The sequence below is a fragment of the Protopterus annectens genome, chromosome 17.part0, assembly GCF_019279795.1.
Source record: "Protopterus annectens isolate FY-2018-M chromosome 17.part0, PAN1.0, whole genome shotgun sequence".
Lineage (NCBI taxonomy): Eukaryota > Metazoa > Chordata > Ceratodontiformes > Protopteridae > Protopterus > Protopterus annectens.
The window spans coordinates 738750777-738767909 of NC_056751.1; the positions used below are offsets into that span (position 1 = coordinate 738750777).

Consider the following 17133-nt stretch of genomic DNA (forward strand, 5'->3'; position numbering starts at 1 on the left):
TATATACACACACACACACACACATATTATTAATGCCTTTGCTAAGTGCTAGGGAGAAAGCTGAGGGCAGTCGGGTTTGACAGTACATGATTCAGAGACATGTTAATGAGCTGATATTGAAATCTTTTTGATTGCAGGTGTGCTTACCTCTGAATCATATTTTCTTAACGTTGTGCTAATTTACCAACCCACTTTGGGCAATTTAACTGCGGTGGTGGTGCGGTAGCGTTGTCACCTCACAGTAAGACGTCCTGTTCGATTCTCAGCTAAAGCGTCTTCTGTGTGGAGACATGCGTGAATGGGCATACCTTCGTTGAAGGTTGTGCGTGAGAGCTGGCAACTCAGTACGTAAAAATCTACTGCCAATCATTAGCGGACCGGAGTTCCGCTGTGGCGACCCCTAACCGGGAAAAGCCAAAAAACACAACAGCAACAACTTTGGGCAATTTACACAAGCAGTAAACATTTCTCTGAATCCTGTGTTTGACATTATAGAAAGTGCTTTACTAATTGCTTGGTCAGTTAATTTGGCATAATGTTGACTTGCAGAGATAGTGACATGAATCACTTTTTTTTTTTAATAGAACCAAGTATGAAGAAGAACGAAGGTGAGTGAGACGCCGATAGAAAGGAGGTTTGTTACATTGTAATGACTGTTTGTTTGTCAGAATTATGATCACATTCCACAATGTTGAGAATCTTCTACATTTCTGATATTTGTCATTTAGTTAAAGAAACACTTTTAACATGTTGCTTTGTGCTACCTAGTTCCTGTGTTGTAGTGCTCCATTGCTTTAGCACTTCGATCTATTGTTACTTTGGGTATGAGTGTGAATATTACTATAATTAAATCCCACTAGTACACAAAAAACTCCTTTTCAGTGATGGGTTAGACTTGGCAATAGGTGTAACATGATGTATGGGAGGTTTCAGTAAGTAGAGGCCATTTACGGTTATGAATTTTATGTACAATGTTTGCTATTCTGCATTCTACAAAGTGCCATGGTATGTTCTTTACAGCATCATAGAAACTTTAAAGAATTTTTGATTCAAACGAAGAAAGATGTATTTGGTTGTAGGAAGACAGGCTCACTCCTTCCTCACAGGGCAGAACACACAGTTTCTTTCTAAGAGTGGACCATATAGCTCCCCAATTTCACAGTGGCAGTTTGCAGTCTGAGGTAATCAAACGTCCTGCAAGACAGCCTGTCACACAGCTTCAGCACACTGCTAGAGCTTCTGAAGTTCTTCTGGATGTGGATCACTCCAGAAGTTCTTGTGTTCACTGTCAGAATCCTGTAGTCCTGCTCAGATTGATGCCCTCTCTCAGGTCAGGGGAGAATGAGCACTGGGCAAGTTCTTTAGAAAACTGGAATTTTTTGCACATTCTTTAATTTCCTTTTATCTATTACCTACGTGCAGTACAAAAAGCAGAAGGGATTAGGCTTATTCTCATATTTCCAGGTGGCCTTGACTAACCTAGTGCCTACCTTTACACTCCATGGATTGTCCAGAGTCGAGCTTAGTCTGGGTTGCTGTGGTAAGAAGATCTTTACCAATGGAGGACCTGGCTTCCCAGGTAGTGGCTGTTCCAGGCACAAGCCTTCTCTTCTGAGATTTCAAGGGTTCTACAGGAAGCCAGGAAGGTTTGTATGTAGGTTACTTACCAATGCAAGTGGAAAACCATCCTTTTTTAATATGACCAGTATCCTTATTGTCAGCAGTCAGTATTTCACATATTTATTCGATCTGGGCATCAGTTATTCCACAGTCAGGATCCATGTTTTGTTAGAAGCTTGAATGTAGGCAGATTGCAGTCTTTGGTGCGTAAAAATTATTACCTCATGTTTCACAAGGACTGAGTTTTACTCAAAACAATTACTTATTTTCTGTCCACGGTCTTTTCCAGTGAGTCATGTCTGTGCTTGCTCATAAACAGTGCATTCACTTTCATTCTTGTAAAGTTTAGAATAAGAAAGATAATATTTTGCACATCTAAGATGATGTCTGCCAGTTGCATGATTTACCTCATCTACTTCAAAACCATGGGGAAACAGAGTAAGTATTTTACTTTGCTCCTGTCTTGAGAGGATGCTCCCATGACTAAATAGATCCTGCCAATTTGAGTAGTATATTATGTTGTCTTTTGTCACAAAAAAGAAAAACTAGTTGGTCTCTGTATTTGTTTGCATTTGTTGGTTGGATTTTGAATGACTAGGTTGTGCCCAATTTTCAGTAGAGGCCCGGGCAGAAAAAAACTAGAGTTTGTAAAATATAAATGTCTTGCCAAATGAGAAAATAATAACCAAAATGCAGTGACAGATGAAAATATATTTACATTACCATTTTGGTTAAAAATGCAATTTGAACAAGTACCAATATTTCTGGTAACAGAGGAATAAATACGAACATGCCAGCAGTGAATACCGTAAACATTTTATACAGAATGAATTGTGACAGTGATTGAGCAGTTTTAGCAATATTATCTTTATCATTAAGTAGTACCCCTGTATTGGGATTGAACCCAGGACCCCTCAAGATTCCATGTGATTGTCACTGCCACTGAACCAGCAAGAAGTCTTTTGAACTTACCTCTGTCTTGCTGCCCAAAATGCACTTGTATCTTGTCCATGGTCCATGTACTCCTTGATTCCAAGTCGGGCAGTCCTGCATTCTGATGGGGTAATACAGGGGCAAATGACTTACAAGTGTGTAGGCAGACATTCTGATGAGGTAGTACAGGGGCAAATGACTTACAAGTGTGTAGGCAGACATTCTGATGTGGTAATACAGGGGCAAATGACTTACAAGTGTGTAGGCAGACATTCTGATGAGGTAATACAGGGGCAAATGACTTACAAGTGTGTAGGCAGACATTCTGATGAGGTAGTACAGGGGCAAATGACTTACAAGTGTGTAGGCAGACATTCTGATGAGGTAATACAGGGGCAAATGACTTACAAGTGTGTAGGCAGACACTCTGATGAGGTAGTACAGGGGCAAATGACTTACAAGTGTGTAGGCAGACATTCTGATGAGGTAATACAGGGGGGCTAATGACTTACAAGTGTGTAGGCAGACAACAGCGCAGTGAAACACTCAATTTGGAAGGCAGACAGTAAGTAATTAAATGCATTTATAGTTGAATAAAAAGTAGCAAAAGTAAAATTGAACAGGAAAAGACTCCTAGTAAAGTGCATACTGCCTGGCATACAGTGTAGTGACCTAGATTTAATACTGTAGTAAACTTTTTTTTTTTTTTTACGTGGATACACTGTTTGGAAGAAAACAAGGTGTGTGTGAATTACCTCCATGACATTCTACAGTAAATTGTGTTTGTGTGTGTATCTTGTACATTGACTGGAATGGTGCTGGTATAGAAACTAGGCACTGAACTTTAAGTGCATCTCTGCAAGGTGGAAGCTCCACCTGTGTGTGGGACTAGACACTGCAAGTGGTACCTGGTGGGGAAGTCTAAAACTGCCTGCATTACTGAGTTTCACATACAAATAGAGCTGTACTGCAGGTTTCAAGAGTCAGAGGATGGCCTGTGACTACTAGTACGCACTTTTAGTATAGTACTAGCCATCCCCTAAACTCCTTTGGGGATTGTTTGCAGTGTTTTGTTTTCATAAGTAGATGTACTTCCCTGGTGGACAGTTGACCCTGTCAGCTCTTCCTCACCTTGGACAGGATGTATGTAGTTGTGGCCAGGCAATCCTACAGACTGAGCTCATGCACTGGGAAGCCTCATGAGCATGCGTCTCCTCCTGTATGCTAGAGACTGCTCCATGCTTGGCAGTACCTGTTCTAACATGCAGATGGAGCTGCTGCTCCAGAAATTGTCCAGATGCAGCAGCCTCAGCTAGTCCTCAGGTAAGTTTGGGCTGTGCTCAGAACAAGTAATGAGTTTCAGTAACATAGAATGTTATAGAACCTTGTTACCTACCTCATCATGGTATAGGAAGACAACCTTCAATTCAGTACCATGAGGTATTGAAGTACAACAGGTTTGCCCCCTTAGTGATATCATAAGTAGGTGCCACCAGATGACACAGAATCTGGAAGTAATTGGACAGCTACTTGGTATAGAGTTGGTACAAATACATTTATTAAGCTTAAATGTAGATAAATTGATGTAACTATAATAAAAGAAAAAAATTGTAATCAGAAAGCCTTCTTCCCATGATGAGAGCATAATTATGACAAATAGTAGTACAAAATCCTTTAAGTATAATCTTTAGTTAAAGATGAAAAAAATTTAAATCTTCCATCTACATCACCCCCCCCCCCCCCACACACACACACACACACACACACACACGATGGCGCTCCAGATGCTGAACATCCAGTTTCATCCTTTTGGACTCAAGCCTATTGAGTCACTAGCCTTAAAAACAAAGGTCCCCAGGTCTACTAAGGCAGCAGCTATCTGGAGCGGATGCCATTCAGGCAGACACTGGAGAGTTTGCACTCTTACTGCCATCTAGGCAATGATTGTGTTTATGCAAGTCCTAGCCCGGGTGGAGGTGGGACCGGTTGACCACGCCACTTCAGAGACTTGAGTTGCCTTCCCCCTGCCTATCATTAACTTTTAAGGGCTGTCCTGTACCAGTGGCCTCTGTATGCCCCCTGAACTTAGGTATACTAACTCCAGTGGCACCACAGTGAGATGCATACATACATACATACAGATATTTCAAGCACAAGCATTCATGCCTTCTAGCCTGCCAATATACCAGAACACCTGTTCCCATTAATAAGTATCCAGGCTGTTCTTAAAAATATCTAAACTAGTACTTGCTTGAATGTAATTTGGTAGTCTGTTCCATGCATCAGTTGCTGTCTCAGAGAAATAATTAGTACACTTCTCATTCCTATAGAGTCTTCTACGTAGGTTGTCTGATGATTCTCTACTACTTTGATAACCCCAAACATTCCCAGAGGTAGTTGTCTCTAAATGCCGTATATACCTGAGTAAGATCTCCTCTTAGATATCTGTAAGAAAATACTGTACAAGTTCACATATTTTAGTTTTTCATTATAACTTAAAGTTTTGCATCCGTGGATGCCCGTGGTATATTTCCACTGTACTGTTACAGTTTACTCATGCTTGTTTTCTTATAAGGTTTCCATGTTGTTATTCCATAATCAAGTTTGGGTCTGATGTAACTAACAAACAATGATTCCATCATTTCTGGTTTCGTAGACTTTATAAATCATTTTATACAACCTATAGATGTCCTTCAAGAATGCAACTGCAGTCATAACATATGGGATGTCCTGCCTCAGGCAGCCCTCGGTCGGCCGGATTCCAAAGTCTGGGTCCGGCGTCGGCCAGTGTCGCCTCCTCTCTGACGTCAGAACGGCTGGAGTAGAAAGGCATCGGCCGACGCCATCTTCTTCAGTCTTTCTTGCCGCGCGGTGCCCAAAGCAGAAGCAGTTCGCAAGTGCCGGTCGGTCAGCTCCTGTGTTTTCAGTACCGAAGTCATCTAAAAGCTAAGTACCCCGTTGGGGAACATTTTTTCTTGCCTCAGCCGATGTCAGAACAAATTGAGAAAGTTAATAATTGTTTGTCTTGTGGTAAACAAATACCTCATAAGGACTTCCATTCTTATTGCCTCCCTTGCCTGGGCCCAGACCACGACGTCTCGGCCTGTGCTGCCTGTGCTTGCTTTAATAAGCGCACTCTCAGGCGCCGGGCAGAATTTGCCGGAGACTTTTTCGGCGATTCTTTCGCTTATATCATGCCGTCGGAACAACCGACAACTCAATCTACCAAAAAACGAAAGGACCGGGACTGACATCCTCGGCCCGCGTCCTCCACCGATACTCCTCCTAAACCCTCCGCGAGTGCTTCGGTCCCTTCGGAAGCGGTAATTCAACCGCTCCAGGCCGATGACACAGCGTTAACACGTCCTTCGGTCTCGGAGTCTACTCCGGTGCCGGTTGTTGATTTTCCTCCAGAAACCAAAGTTCTGGATCTCCCCGACACCATTCCTGTGGACAAGGTTACTCCTGCACGTGGGGCAGCTAGGCCTCCTGTATCCATGTCCATCAAGGCCTTTGCACGTGCTAAGGCCGCCAGCCAGGCCAAGGCCCATCCTAAACCTACTGCCCAGGCCCCTTCTTCTGATAAACAGATCATGTCTCTTGCTGCAGATCTTATTTCTCTTATCAGGGGGTCTCACCCTCATCTAGACAGAGGTTCTCAGCCACCTGCAGAGAAAAGGCACAGACCTGAGCAGGCAGACAACCTCTCTTCAGATGAAGCCTCTGGGGATTCTGAGCATTCAGAAACCCAAGAAGAATCCTTCCAGGCCTATGAGGACTCTGATGCTGAGGAATCAATTCCCTCTGCCTCTCCTCCAGAGGATTTTTCCTTCGGTGAAGCCCTACACTCTATGAGGGAGCATTTTAAATGGCAGGGTCAGGAATTCTCTGATTCCAGGAAAAGACTACATACCTTCCTCAAGCTACCCCAGCACAGACCTTTAGCTATCCCCCTGCCAGCGGATAGGGAAGCTAGGTCCCTGGAGAGATGGGGTAAAAAAGTTTATACCTCTACCACCCTGGCCATGAGGTCACTTAACTGCCTATGTTAAGTTGTCTATCTCGCCTTCATTCTTGCTGGATGGGTTGAACCTCCGACTCGGCCACTCTAAAGCTCGAGAGTTGGTTCCACCGGCTCGAGGCTCCCCTTATATCCCACAATGCTAGGCGAGAGTTACCTCAGATCTCGTTTGCCGCTACAGCTTCGAGGTTGGTTGTTCTACCGGTTCCTGGTGAGTTTAAGCTTTTTCTATTAAAAGTTACTCTTTTACCCCTTTTTAGTTTAATTATTCTCAAATTAGTGTAGTTCATTGAACTTTATCCCGACCTAATTTTTCCCGTTTTTTGTTTAAAAGAACTTTTAGTTCTTCCCTTGGGCCTTAGGCCTTCCCTTCCCTAGGGAGTGTTTGTGTAGTTTACTACTGTTTATTGTACTTTAATTTTAGTATTTTTACTAAAGTTGTTATTCTGACAGGGTATAACTGGTGTGTTTGAGTGTGTGTTTGTGTTCACCAGTTAAGCTATGTCAAAAGAAGCAAAGGTCTCCGGATTCAAGAAGTGTGATGCGTGCTGTCAGAAAATGTCTCTGACAGACGCTCACACTTCTTGTGTCTATTGTCTGGGTTTGCACCTGCAGGACTCCTGTGCTGTTTGCCATGGCTTCAGCCCCAGGGTCCTGCAGGAAAGAAAAACAAGCTTATTCTGAGAGGCTTGTTGAAGCCTGAGGATTCCCTGTCTGTCTCAACAGGGAAGCCCTCCAAGGCATCGAGGTCTTCGGCTCCGCTTCTGAGCCGAGACCTCAGGTTGTTCAACCTTTGCCTTTATCGGCTCCGGCTGGAGCCGATAAGACTCAGTCCACAGTTTCTGTGGCTTCTTATCGAGGTACCCGTGTCGGCTCCGACAAGATCTTGAGCCGACAACCAGAAAGAGGTCTAGGTCACTGTCACTTGGCTGCGTACATTTGGCTCCAGGATCACCCCAGCTGTGTGAACGTGGCCAAAGGTCTCACTCATCTAGGTCATCGAGGCTGTCCGATCATGACCTTCAGAGGGTGGTGAGTCGACTACTCAAGTCCGAGGCACTAGCCCAGATGCTACAGAGCCCGACTCATCAGTCGGTGCCTGCCCCGTCCATCAACTCTTTCCTCCTTCGACTCTCTTGAGTGTCGGAACCGAGACTGTGGTCACCTCGGGAGACAATTGTCTTCTTCCATGGAGGAATCTCGGCGGACTTCCCTCGAGGGGTGAGTGGCATCGGACCCTTGTCCGACCCTCTCCCTCTCGGGCGCTGGTGAGTTCGGCTCCGACATCGGCCTCGGAGCCATCACTGTCGGTGCCGAGGGCCACCGGAAGCGGGGACCTCTGGCTCTGCCTGACAGGGGTGCTTTTGAGGTCATGCGGAGTGTGTTAGAGCCTGGCTCTACTCCACAGTCGCAGCCCCTCCTCTATGCTGCCTCAGGGTAAGTCGACTCACTCCCTCATCCCGGACCACAGAGAGCCAACTCCTCAGGAGCTCCCTTGGGATTTCATCCTCTTCCGAGGCCTCTCCTGATTTGGCAGAAGAGCCCCTCGGAAGAGGAAGTGCAAGAGGAAGCACATTGACTCACCTGAGTCTATCGGACACAGATCTGGATGATTCTGAGGGTTCCCCGTTCCCCTTCTGAAGATGTCTCATTTGCAGACATTCTGGAGATCCTTAAACAGAGGGAAATTGGCCAGCCCTCAACCCAATCTGTGTATCTTGAGGCGTTTGGCTCTCGTCCTTCCACCTCCTGGGTGTCCCCACCCCTTATGCAGGTGGTTGCTAAAAGGCATGGGCGGCTCCTGATTCAGTGGACCCCACTCCCAGGAGACCCTCCAAATTCATCACAGCTCCATCAGACAAGGAATTTTTATCAAAAGGAGTTTCTGTGGATGCTATGGTGGTAACTGCCCACAAAGAAGGAACTGGCCGATCCTTCAGTGCCTGTCCATCCACCTAACAAGGAATCTAGGTCCATGGACAGGTCGGGAAGCGGATGTTCTCCTCAGCGACATTTACTATGCGTCGCTGAATTACCTGTGCCATTTCACTCGTCTTCAAAGGGAGTTGATCAAAGAATCGAGTGAAATGCTGAAGGACCCTACAGCTGCGGGTTTCAAGAGAAAATGAACACGCAGCTGGCTATCCTTAATTCTATTTCCAACTCCTCCATGCGCCTCCTCTCTTATGCGGCCGATGGAGCGAAGGAACAGGGTAGCGGAACCTTTCAAGACGTCTTTCACGAACTCCCCTTTGATGGATCATCTCTTTTTGGTCCACAAGTGAAAGAAACCCTGACTAGGTGCGAGACTGATGGCAAGACCCTTTCTGCCGGAGTCCGTTTTCTACTCCTTCTAGGCCTTACCCCAAAGGCCAGAAGGGGAAAGATGTGGTTCGTAAACAATCTCAAGGGACTTGGCGCACAGAGTCGGTTCCCGCCAGAGGCAGAGGGGAACAACAATGGTAGACGCCGCCCTAGAGGCAGAGGGGGTCCGCAGAACCAGGGCAATCGAACGCCCTCCGATAAGCCCTTTCAGCATCCCTGAGGTGTTGCCCGACTGCCCATCTTCGGAGGCAGTCGGGGAAGATTGTCACTGTACCCAGAAGCCTGGCTATCCTTGACACAAGACATATGGGTACAGTCCATCATTTCGAAGGTTATTCTATTCCCTTTCTTCGTTTTCCAAATCAGTCAAAAATCCCTTCCAGATGTTCCACCGCTCAAAGGGATATAGCAGCTTTGGAAATTTCAAAACTGCTTGCAAAAGAGCTATTCAGCCAGTGCCAGCAGACCAACTAGGATCCGGAATCTACTCAAGGTTCTTTTTAGTTCCAAAGAAAACAGGGGACTGGAGACCAATTTTGGATCTCAGTATCTTGAACAGATCGGTCAAGAAAACAAGATTTCGGATGGTCACGCTGCAATCCATTCTTCCCTATTGGGAAAAGGAAACTGGATGTGCTCTATAGACCTTCAGCTATCACATAAAATGAACAGGCGCTCCAGAAGATTCCTCCGCTTCAGGCTGGGAACCAGTCATTTTCAATTCAGGGCCCTGCCCTTTGGTCTCACCACTGCCCCGGTGTTTACCAAATGCATGGCAGTGGTAGCTTCTCACCTGAGGCGACAAGGATTCCAGGTGTTTCCATATTTGGACGACTGGCTCCTCACAGCTCCCACCAAGCATCTCCTTCTGATGGCCAGAGATTACACTTTTCAGCGTCGCCTGTCAAAAACTGGGTATCTCAATAAATTGCGAAAAGTCTGTTTTGTCGCCTTGTGGTACTATTACCTACATAGGCAAATTTAGATACTGTAAACATGTCTGCAACACTAACGAACCAAAGGATATCAGACATTCAAAATTGGTATCACTACTTCTCAACAACAACAGAGCCAAAGCCAGGTTAGTTCTAAAGGTGTTGGGAATCATGGCAGCGGCCATACCCCTCCTTCCATTGGCCAGATACCACATGCGGATCCTTCAGTGGATGCTCTTTTCTCAATGGTCATACCAGGAACTTCCAATGTCTCACACCATTATGATCCATGGCGTGCAAAAGCATCTCATGTGGTGGATGTCTTCCCCCCCAGCTCCTGTTGGGGAGACCATTTGTTCCACCTCCTCCGGTTGCTACTCTGACAACGGATGCCTCCCTGATCGGGTGGGGGCATTATCAGGGCAGGACAGTCCAGGGCACATGGCAACCAAGCGAATGCCACTTGCACATAAATGTTCTGGAGATGAGAGCAGTGCTTTTAGCGTTGCAAGCCCTTCAAGACTCTCTTCCCTTGGGAACGATTGCAATCCAGACAGACAATATGTCTGTAGTGTGGTACATCAACAAACAAGGCAGAACCAGATCATACCTGTGTCGAGAAGCACTCAGACTGTGGCAATGGGCGATTTCTTCTCAGCGTTTTCTGATAGCAACGCATCCCCGGGAAGTCCAATCACATTGCGGACAAGTTGAGCAGAGCTATTCTCATGCCTCACGAGTGGTCTCTGAAAGACTCTGTAGTGAGAGAGATTTTTCTCAAGTGGGGTCAGCCTTGCTGCGATCTTTTTCCTACTCGCCACAACAGCAAGTGCAGAGAATACTTGACTCTATTCCCCTTACGGGGGCAACCCAGCAGGGACGCTAGTCCAAGTTTGGCCCCAGGGACTTCTGTATGCATTTCCTCCTTTCCCACTGATCTCTCAAGTAATACAGAAAGCTATCGCTCAGAAGGCCTCATTGATCCTCATTGCTCCTTACTGGCCTCGACAAGTGTGGTTCCCCTTTCTGCATCGATTTCTTTTGGAGCGACCGTGGAATCTGGACCTAGTTCCAGATCTTTTGATCCATCAGTCGGGTCAGTTTCATCGCTCCCTCCCCTCTCTGAACCTCACTGCTTGGTTCCTCCACTTCCAACCGTAGCCAGGCTTCCTCAATTATCTCACTCTGTTAGAGATATTTTGATAGCTTCCCATAAATCTTCCACTCGAAGATTTATTTGAGTAAGTGGAAACGCTTTTCATATTGGGCACAAGGAAAGGACATAGATCCTTTCACCGCTTCCATCCAACTAGTCCTTGATTTTCTTGCTGAACTCTTCCATGCAGGTTCATCTCCATCTACTCTTAAGGTTCAATTGGCAGCTATTTCTAATTTCCATGTGGGTATTTCTGAATCCTAATGTCCCACAAACTCTGCAAAGCCTTTTTGAAAGGAGTTTTTCTTCTCAGACCTCCTGTAAGAAATCCTCCTCCTCCTTGGGACCTAAATTTAGTTCTTGCTTCTTTGATTCTTTGCCCTTCGAACCTGCAGCTTCATGTTCCTTAAAGTTATTATCATGGAAAACTCTCTTTCTGGTGGCTATCACATCAGCTAGAAGAATTTCAGAACTTCAAGCACTCAGTTGTCGTTCTCCTTACCTTGTGTTCCATAAGGACAGAGTTTCCTTACGAACTAACCCGTCCTTTTGCCTAAGGTGGTTTCAACATCAAATCTAAACCAATGCATTGACCTCCTGTCTTTTTCCGGAGTATTCAAATAGGTCTGAACAAAAATTACACTGTCTGGATGTTCATCGTCAATTAAGGTACTACTTGGACAGGACGAAACAATTCAGAAAATCTGATCAGCTGTTTGTCTCCTATGCGGAAAGCAGAAAGGGACTTCCAGTTTCAAAGGTATCTTTATCCAGATGGCTAACATCTCTGATTACCCTTGTTTATGAGATTAGACACCAAAACTGCCTAATAAGCCTAAAGCCCATTCCACCAGAGCTTTGGCTACTTCTCTAGCCTTCCAAGACAGACTGCCTATTGACACCATTTGTGCAGCGCTACTTGGGCTACTCCTCACACTTTTATTTCCCATTATAAGTTGGATTTAGCTTCTAGGCATAGAGCTAATTTTGGTTCCACTGTTCTCAGGAGTCTGTTCCGTTAGGCCACCGGGACAAGGTGCTAGGGCGGTCCCATCCAGCAAGAATGAAGGCGAGATAGACAACTTAACATATAGAAGTTATGTTCTTACCATAACGTTCCATGTTAGTTGTCTTCTTCTCCCTCCTTCCCCCTGGCCTGCACAGACCTAGAGGAGTTGTGATCGTGACCTCTCTTTCTACCACCTCTTTCTTAGCTATATGCTATTATGCATATTTCTTGTTTCAGGATGTAGGTCACCCTTCTTCTTCCTGTTGTTAGAGGTGGATTCTGTTTTTTACAGTTATACTGTTTCTGTTATAAGCTGGGGTTAGCTTACAAACGAGATCTGAGGTAACTCTCGCCTAGCATTGTGGGATATAGAGCGGTGGAACCAACTCTCGAGCTTTAGAGTGGCGAGAGGGAGCCGAGGTCGGCTCCGAACCCATCCAGCAAGAAGAAGGCGAGAAGAAGACAACTAACATGGAACGTTATGGTAAGAACATAACTTCTATTTTTCATATGTTTCAGTACCAGGATTTTTTACTGGATGATTTACAAAAAAAAAAAAGCTAGCCTCTCCTGAGCCAATTGATAGAAAGGCATTGCAGGATCTAGCACATAACACTCAGCAGGTTAGCAATCATTTTCTTCAGTGTGGTTATGATGCATTGGAGGCTTCATGTAGGGCAGCTATGACTGAGGCTGTTATACGTAGACATGCTTGGTTAAAAGAACAGCCACTGCCAGACCATGTTAAAGTAAAGTTACTTGATGCACCTCTGGAAAAACAGAAGCTTTTTGGTGCTAATGCACAAGATGTGTTGAAGTCCATTGAGGAAAAAGCAAAATCAGTACAGACAGTCAAAGATTTCCTCCAGGTTCAGCCACCCAGATTCAGCAGGAATTGGCCTTCAAAGAATTGGTCCTTTCCAGACACTGACAAGTTTCAAAGGGGAAATAACAGGCGTGCCCAAGGTAGAGGGCAACACCGAGGCTCCTACAGGGGCCGCCAGTGGCAACCACCAAATCAAAGTAGTGGCGCAGGCAGTCCAGCTGCACCACAAGGACAACCACAATGACTTGACTTTCATACCGCCTACAAAGGTTCAAAGAGAAGCACCTTTGGGCGGAAAATTATCCTTTTTCTCAAAAAACTGGCATATCTTAACCAAGGACAGCTGGATTCTGGATTTAACAGACAAAGGTTACAGATTCCACTTCCATACTTTACCAATAAGACAAGGCATGCCAAACCTGCCACTTCATCATAGGGCAGAGGCACTCATTCAAGTTTCAAAGCTGTTAAATATAAAAGCAATACAAAAGGTCCCTCCACAGGAACAAGGCCAGGGATTTTATTCAAGACTGTTCCTTGTTCCAAGAAAGGAAAACAAATGGAGGCCTATACTGGACTTGTCTACTCTAAATACTTATCTCATTGTGCCAAAGTTCAAAATGCTGACGTTGCAGCAACTCCTTCCCATGCTGGGCAAGGGGTCTTGGCTGGTCACTCTAGACCTCAAGGAGGCATACCTGCATGTACCAATCAGACAAAGCTGCAGAAGATACCTCAGATTTCTTGCAGGGACAGAGCATTATCAATTCTCAGCATTGCCGTTTGGCTTATCTACTGCCCAGAGTGTTCACGAAATGCCTGGCATCAGTAGTGGCACACTGCAGACTCCAGGGGATTCAAATATACCCCTACCTGGACGATTGCCTCATACAAGCAGACAACAAACAAACCTTGATAGCAAACTTGGACTATGTCATTCAATTACTACAGGCCTTGGGATACACAGTCAACATTCAGAAATCAAGACTTCTGCCATCCCAACAGATTACTTTCCTAGGAGCCAAACTGGACACAAATACACAGATGGCTTATCTCACAGAGGAAAAACAACAGCAGTTACCAGAGTACTTCAAAGGCCTAGCAAAGCTCTCCCAGCTGACTGCAAGGAAATTCCTGCAGGCCCTGGGGTTCATGGCATCTTGTCTTCTTCTGATACCTTTGGCAAGACTTCATATGAGAAAGCTGCAATGGTACTTAAAAAGCTTGTGGTCCCAACACAGCCAAAGCCTAGAGGACGTAATCCCACTCATTCCATGTCTACAAAGAGAATTTTTGTGGTGGGCTCAAACAAGTCAGTTAAACAAAGGCATGTCTTTCAACAAACCTCAAGCAGGTCAAATGATTACAACAGACGCCTCAGACCAGGGATGGGGGGGGGTGCACATTGAGGGCAGATGCATTCAAGGTCAATGGACACCAAGGGAAAGGCATCTGCACATAAACCAAAAAGAGATATTGGCAGTGATACATGCAATCGAGTCTTTCGAAAAATCACTTCAACAAGGACATTTGCTAATAAGGACAGACAACACCACTGTTATGTGGTATATAAACAAGCAGGGAGGCACTCATTCTTATCCCCTCTGCAGACTAACAATGATTCTCTGGGAAAAATCCCTAAGTCTGAAGATACATCTGCAATCCCAGTTTGTGCCAGGCAAGGACAATGTACTGGCGGACAAGCTGAGCAGAAATTTCTTGGATCCACACGAATGGATGCTGCATCCTCACATTTTCTCACAAATAACAAGGACATGGGGAAGACCGGACACAGATCTCTTTGCTTCTCACATGAATCATCACCTGGAAAAGTTCTGTACAAGGACCCACCATCCTCTAGCCTGGAAAACGGATGCTCTCTCCTTCAGCTGGAATTCCCTAACAATTTATGCATTCCCTCCTCTGCCACTGCTGACCAAGGTGATACTGAAGATCAAAGCAGAACAACCAACAGGCATTTTGGTAGCTCCAGACTGGCCAAGGCAGCACTGGTACCCATTGCTGTTGAGCATAACTCGGACCAAACCATGGCCTCTGCCCCTATGGCCTCTGCTTCTAACACAACACAATTGCAGGACTGTTCATCAAAACCTGAAAACATTGCATCTGACAGCCTGAAGGTTACCATAACTCCTACCGATATCTCTCTTTCCAAAAAAGTTCAAGAGATCTTACTGGAAGCATGCAGACCTTCCACCAGAAAAACCTATTCAGCCAAGTGGAAGAGTTTCATCATCTGGAATGCTAACAGGGGTCAGGATACAACAGTATTGAGTATACCTCAGATATGGGAATACTTTGCAGGAATGTTTCATACTGGTCTCTCATATTCTTCTATAAAGATTCATGCCTCAGCAATCTCAGCAAAATACAATTGTGATCCACCTGTGTTTTCACATCCTTTGCTAAGACAGTTCCTAAGAGGGATAAAGAATATCAAACCTCCCAGGAAACCGCCAGTACCTGCATGGGACCTCAATTTCATCTTGGAAAAATTAACTCTTCCTCCCTTTGAACCAGCAGCAACTTCAGAAATGCAATTTCTCTCATGGAAAACGATTTTCCTATTGGCAATCACATCAGCAAGAAGAGTCTCGGAGATACAGGCACTCATGGCAGTACCTCCTTTTCTCATTTTTCATCAGGAAAGAGTCTCTCTAAGAACCAATCCTTCATTCATTCTAAAAGTAATTTCCAGAGTGTCTCTAAATCAAGCCATTCACCTGCCTACTTTCTTCCCCAATCCTCAAAACAGGGGGGAAGCACTGCTGCATACTTTGGACATACACAGACAACTACGCTACTACTTGGACAGAACTAAGGCCACCAGAAAGTCTGACCAACTGCTTGTAGCCTATGCTGCTGGAGTACAAGGAAAAGCAATCTCCAAACAAACAGTTTCCAAATGGATTGGACACTGCATCAGATTTTGCTATTCTTCTCATGGAAAAGGTGTGCCAGCCAATATTAGGCCACACTGCACCAGAGCTATAGCCACATCCACAGCTTTCCTACGAGGAGTGGCTACAAAGGACATTCTAGAGGCTGCTACATGGAGCTCCGTGCATACATTTACCAAGCACTACAACCTGCCTTTATACTCCAGATCCCGAGCAGGCTTTGCTTCGGCAGTCCTGCAGGGCATTTTAGCTACACCATCACTTTCTTAGTTCCAACCACCCCCAGCTTGGCTATGGTATTCAACCCATATGTTATGACTGCAGTTGCATTCTTGAAGGACATAGTACAGTTTTGTACCTACCATAAATGTAGATGTCCGATAGATATGCAACTGCAGTCAGATTTTCCTACCCTCCTACCCCTCTGCAACCTTTTTTTTGGGTCCACTCCCCCTATTCCTATTTGCTGGGGGTATCTCCTATGGTGTATCTGTTTATTACTGTTGTGCATGTCTGGAATTGTTTGTCCATTCACCAAATTTAGCCTTCCTAGGAGGGCACCTGGCATCTGGGGCAAGAAACACTGAAGAAGATGGCGTCGGCCGATGCCTTTATACTCCAGCTGTTCTGACGTCAGAGAGGAGGCGACACTGGCCGACGCCGGACCCAGACTTTGGAATCCGGCCGACCGAGAGCTGCCTGAGGCAGGACAACCCATATGTTATGACAGCAGTTGCATATCTATCGGACATCTACATTTATGGTAGGTACAAAACTGTACTTTCTATAACTGTCATTAACCAATTGGTTGATATGATTAGAAAAACTCAAAGCTGGATCTACCCATATACCCAGGTCCTAAAATGACTCTACAGTTTCAATCACTGTATGTTGTATTAAATAGTCACCTTTCAATTTATGTCTCGCAAATGTAATATGCTTAGATTTTGATGTATTTATCAGCATATTATTCTCCTGTGCCCAAATGGTCAATTTTGTCAAGTTCTTTTTCAGATTAGGAAAACTCCCCAAAACAGAGCACAGTGGTCTCAACACAAACTGTTTGTAATTTGTCACAGCTGATCAGGAGATATTTTTATTCATAAGATCATTGGAGGTTACTAGGCTAATGGCCCTAGGGCCCTTACAAGCCTAGATAACTACAATCCCTGTTCCCAAGAATATCAAGGTATTAAGTGGAACTAAGTCATTATCTACTGTCCCTGTCCAAGAGGGACTCTGGTGAAACTCCTGGGGTGAATTTGCAGTTTCCCATACAGTCATCCAGATTATGCTTAAATAAGGTCAGTGAGGGGCTGTGCTTCACCTGATTTGAAAATTTGTTGCAGAGGAGGGGTAACCTCTGTGAGACATGTCTGTCTCTCTA

General features: G+C 45.1%; 1 protein-coding gene across 7 annotated transcripts in view; it reads left to right on the forward strand.

Annotated features, from left to right (window-relative positions):
* ARHGEF11 (Rho guanine nucleotide exchange factor 11) overlaps window positions 1-17133 on the forward strand; it is a 4318379-nt gene that overhangs the window by 2609370 nt on the left and 1691876 nt on the right. For all 7 annotated transcript variants that reach the window (XM_044059024.1, XM_044059020.1, XM_044059026.1 and 4 more), the window contains one exon: window positions 585-608. In XM_044059024.1, coding sequence (XP_043914959.1) covers window positions 585-608 — 24 coding nt within the window. The remainder of the gene's footprint in view (window positions 1-584; window positions 609-17133) is intronic.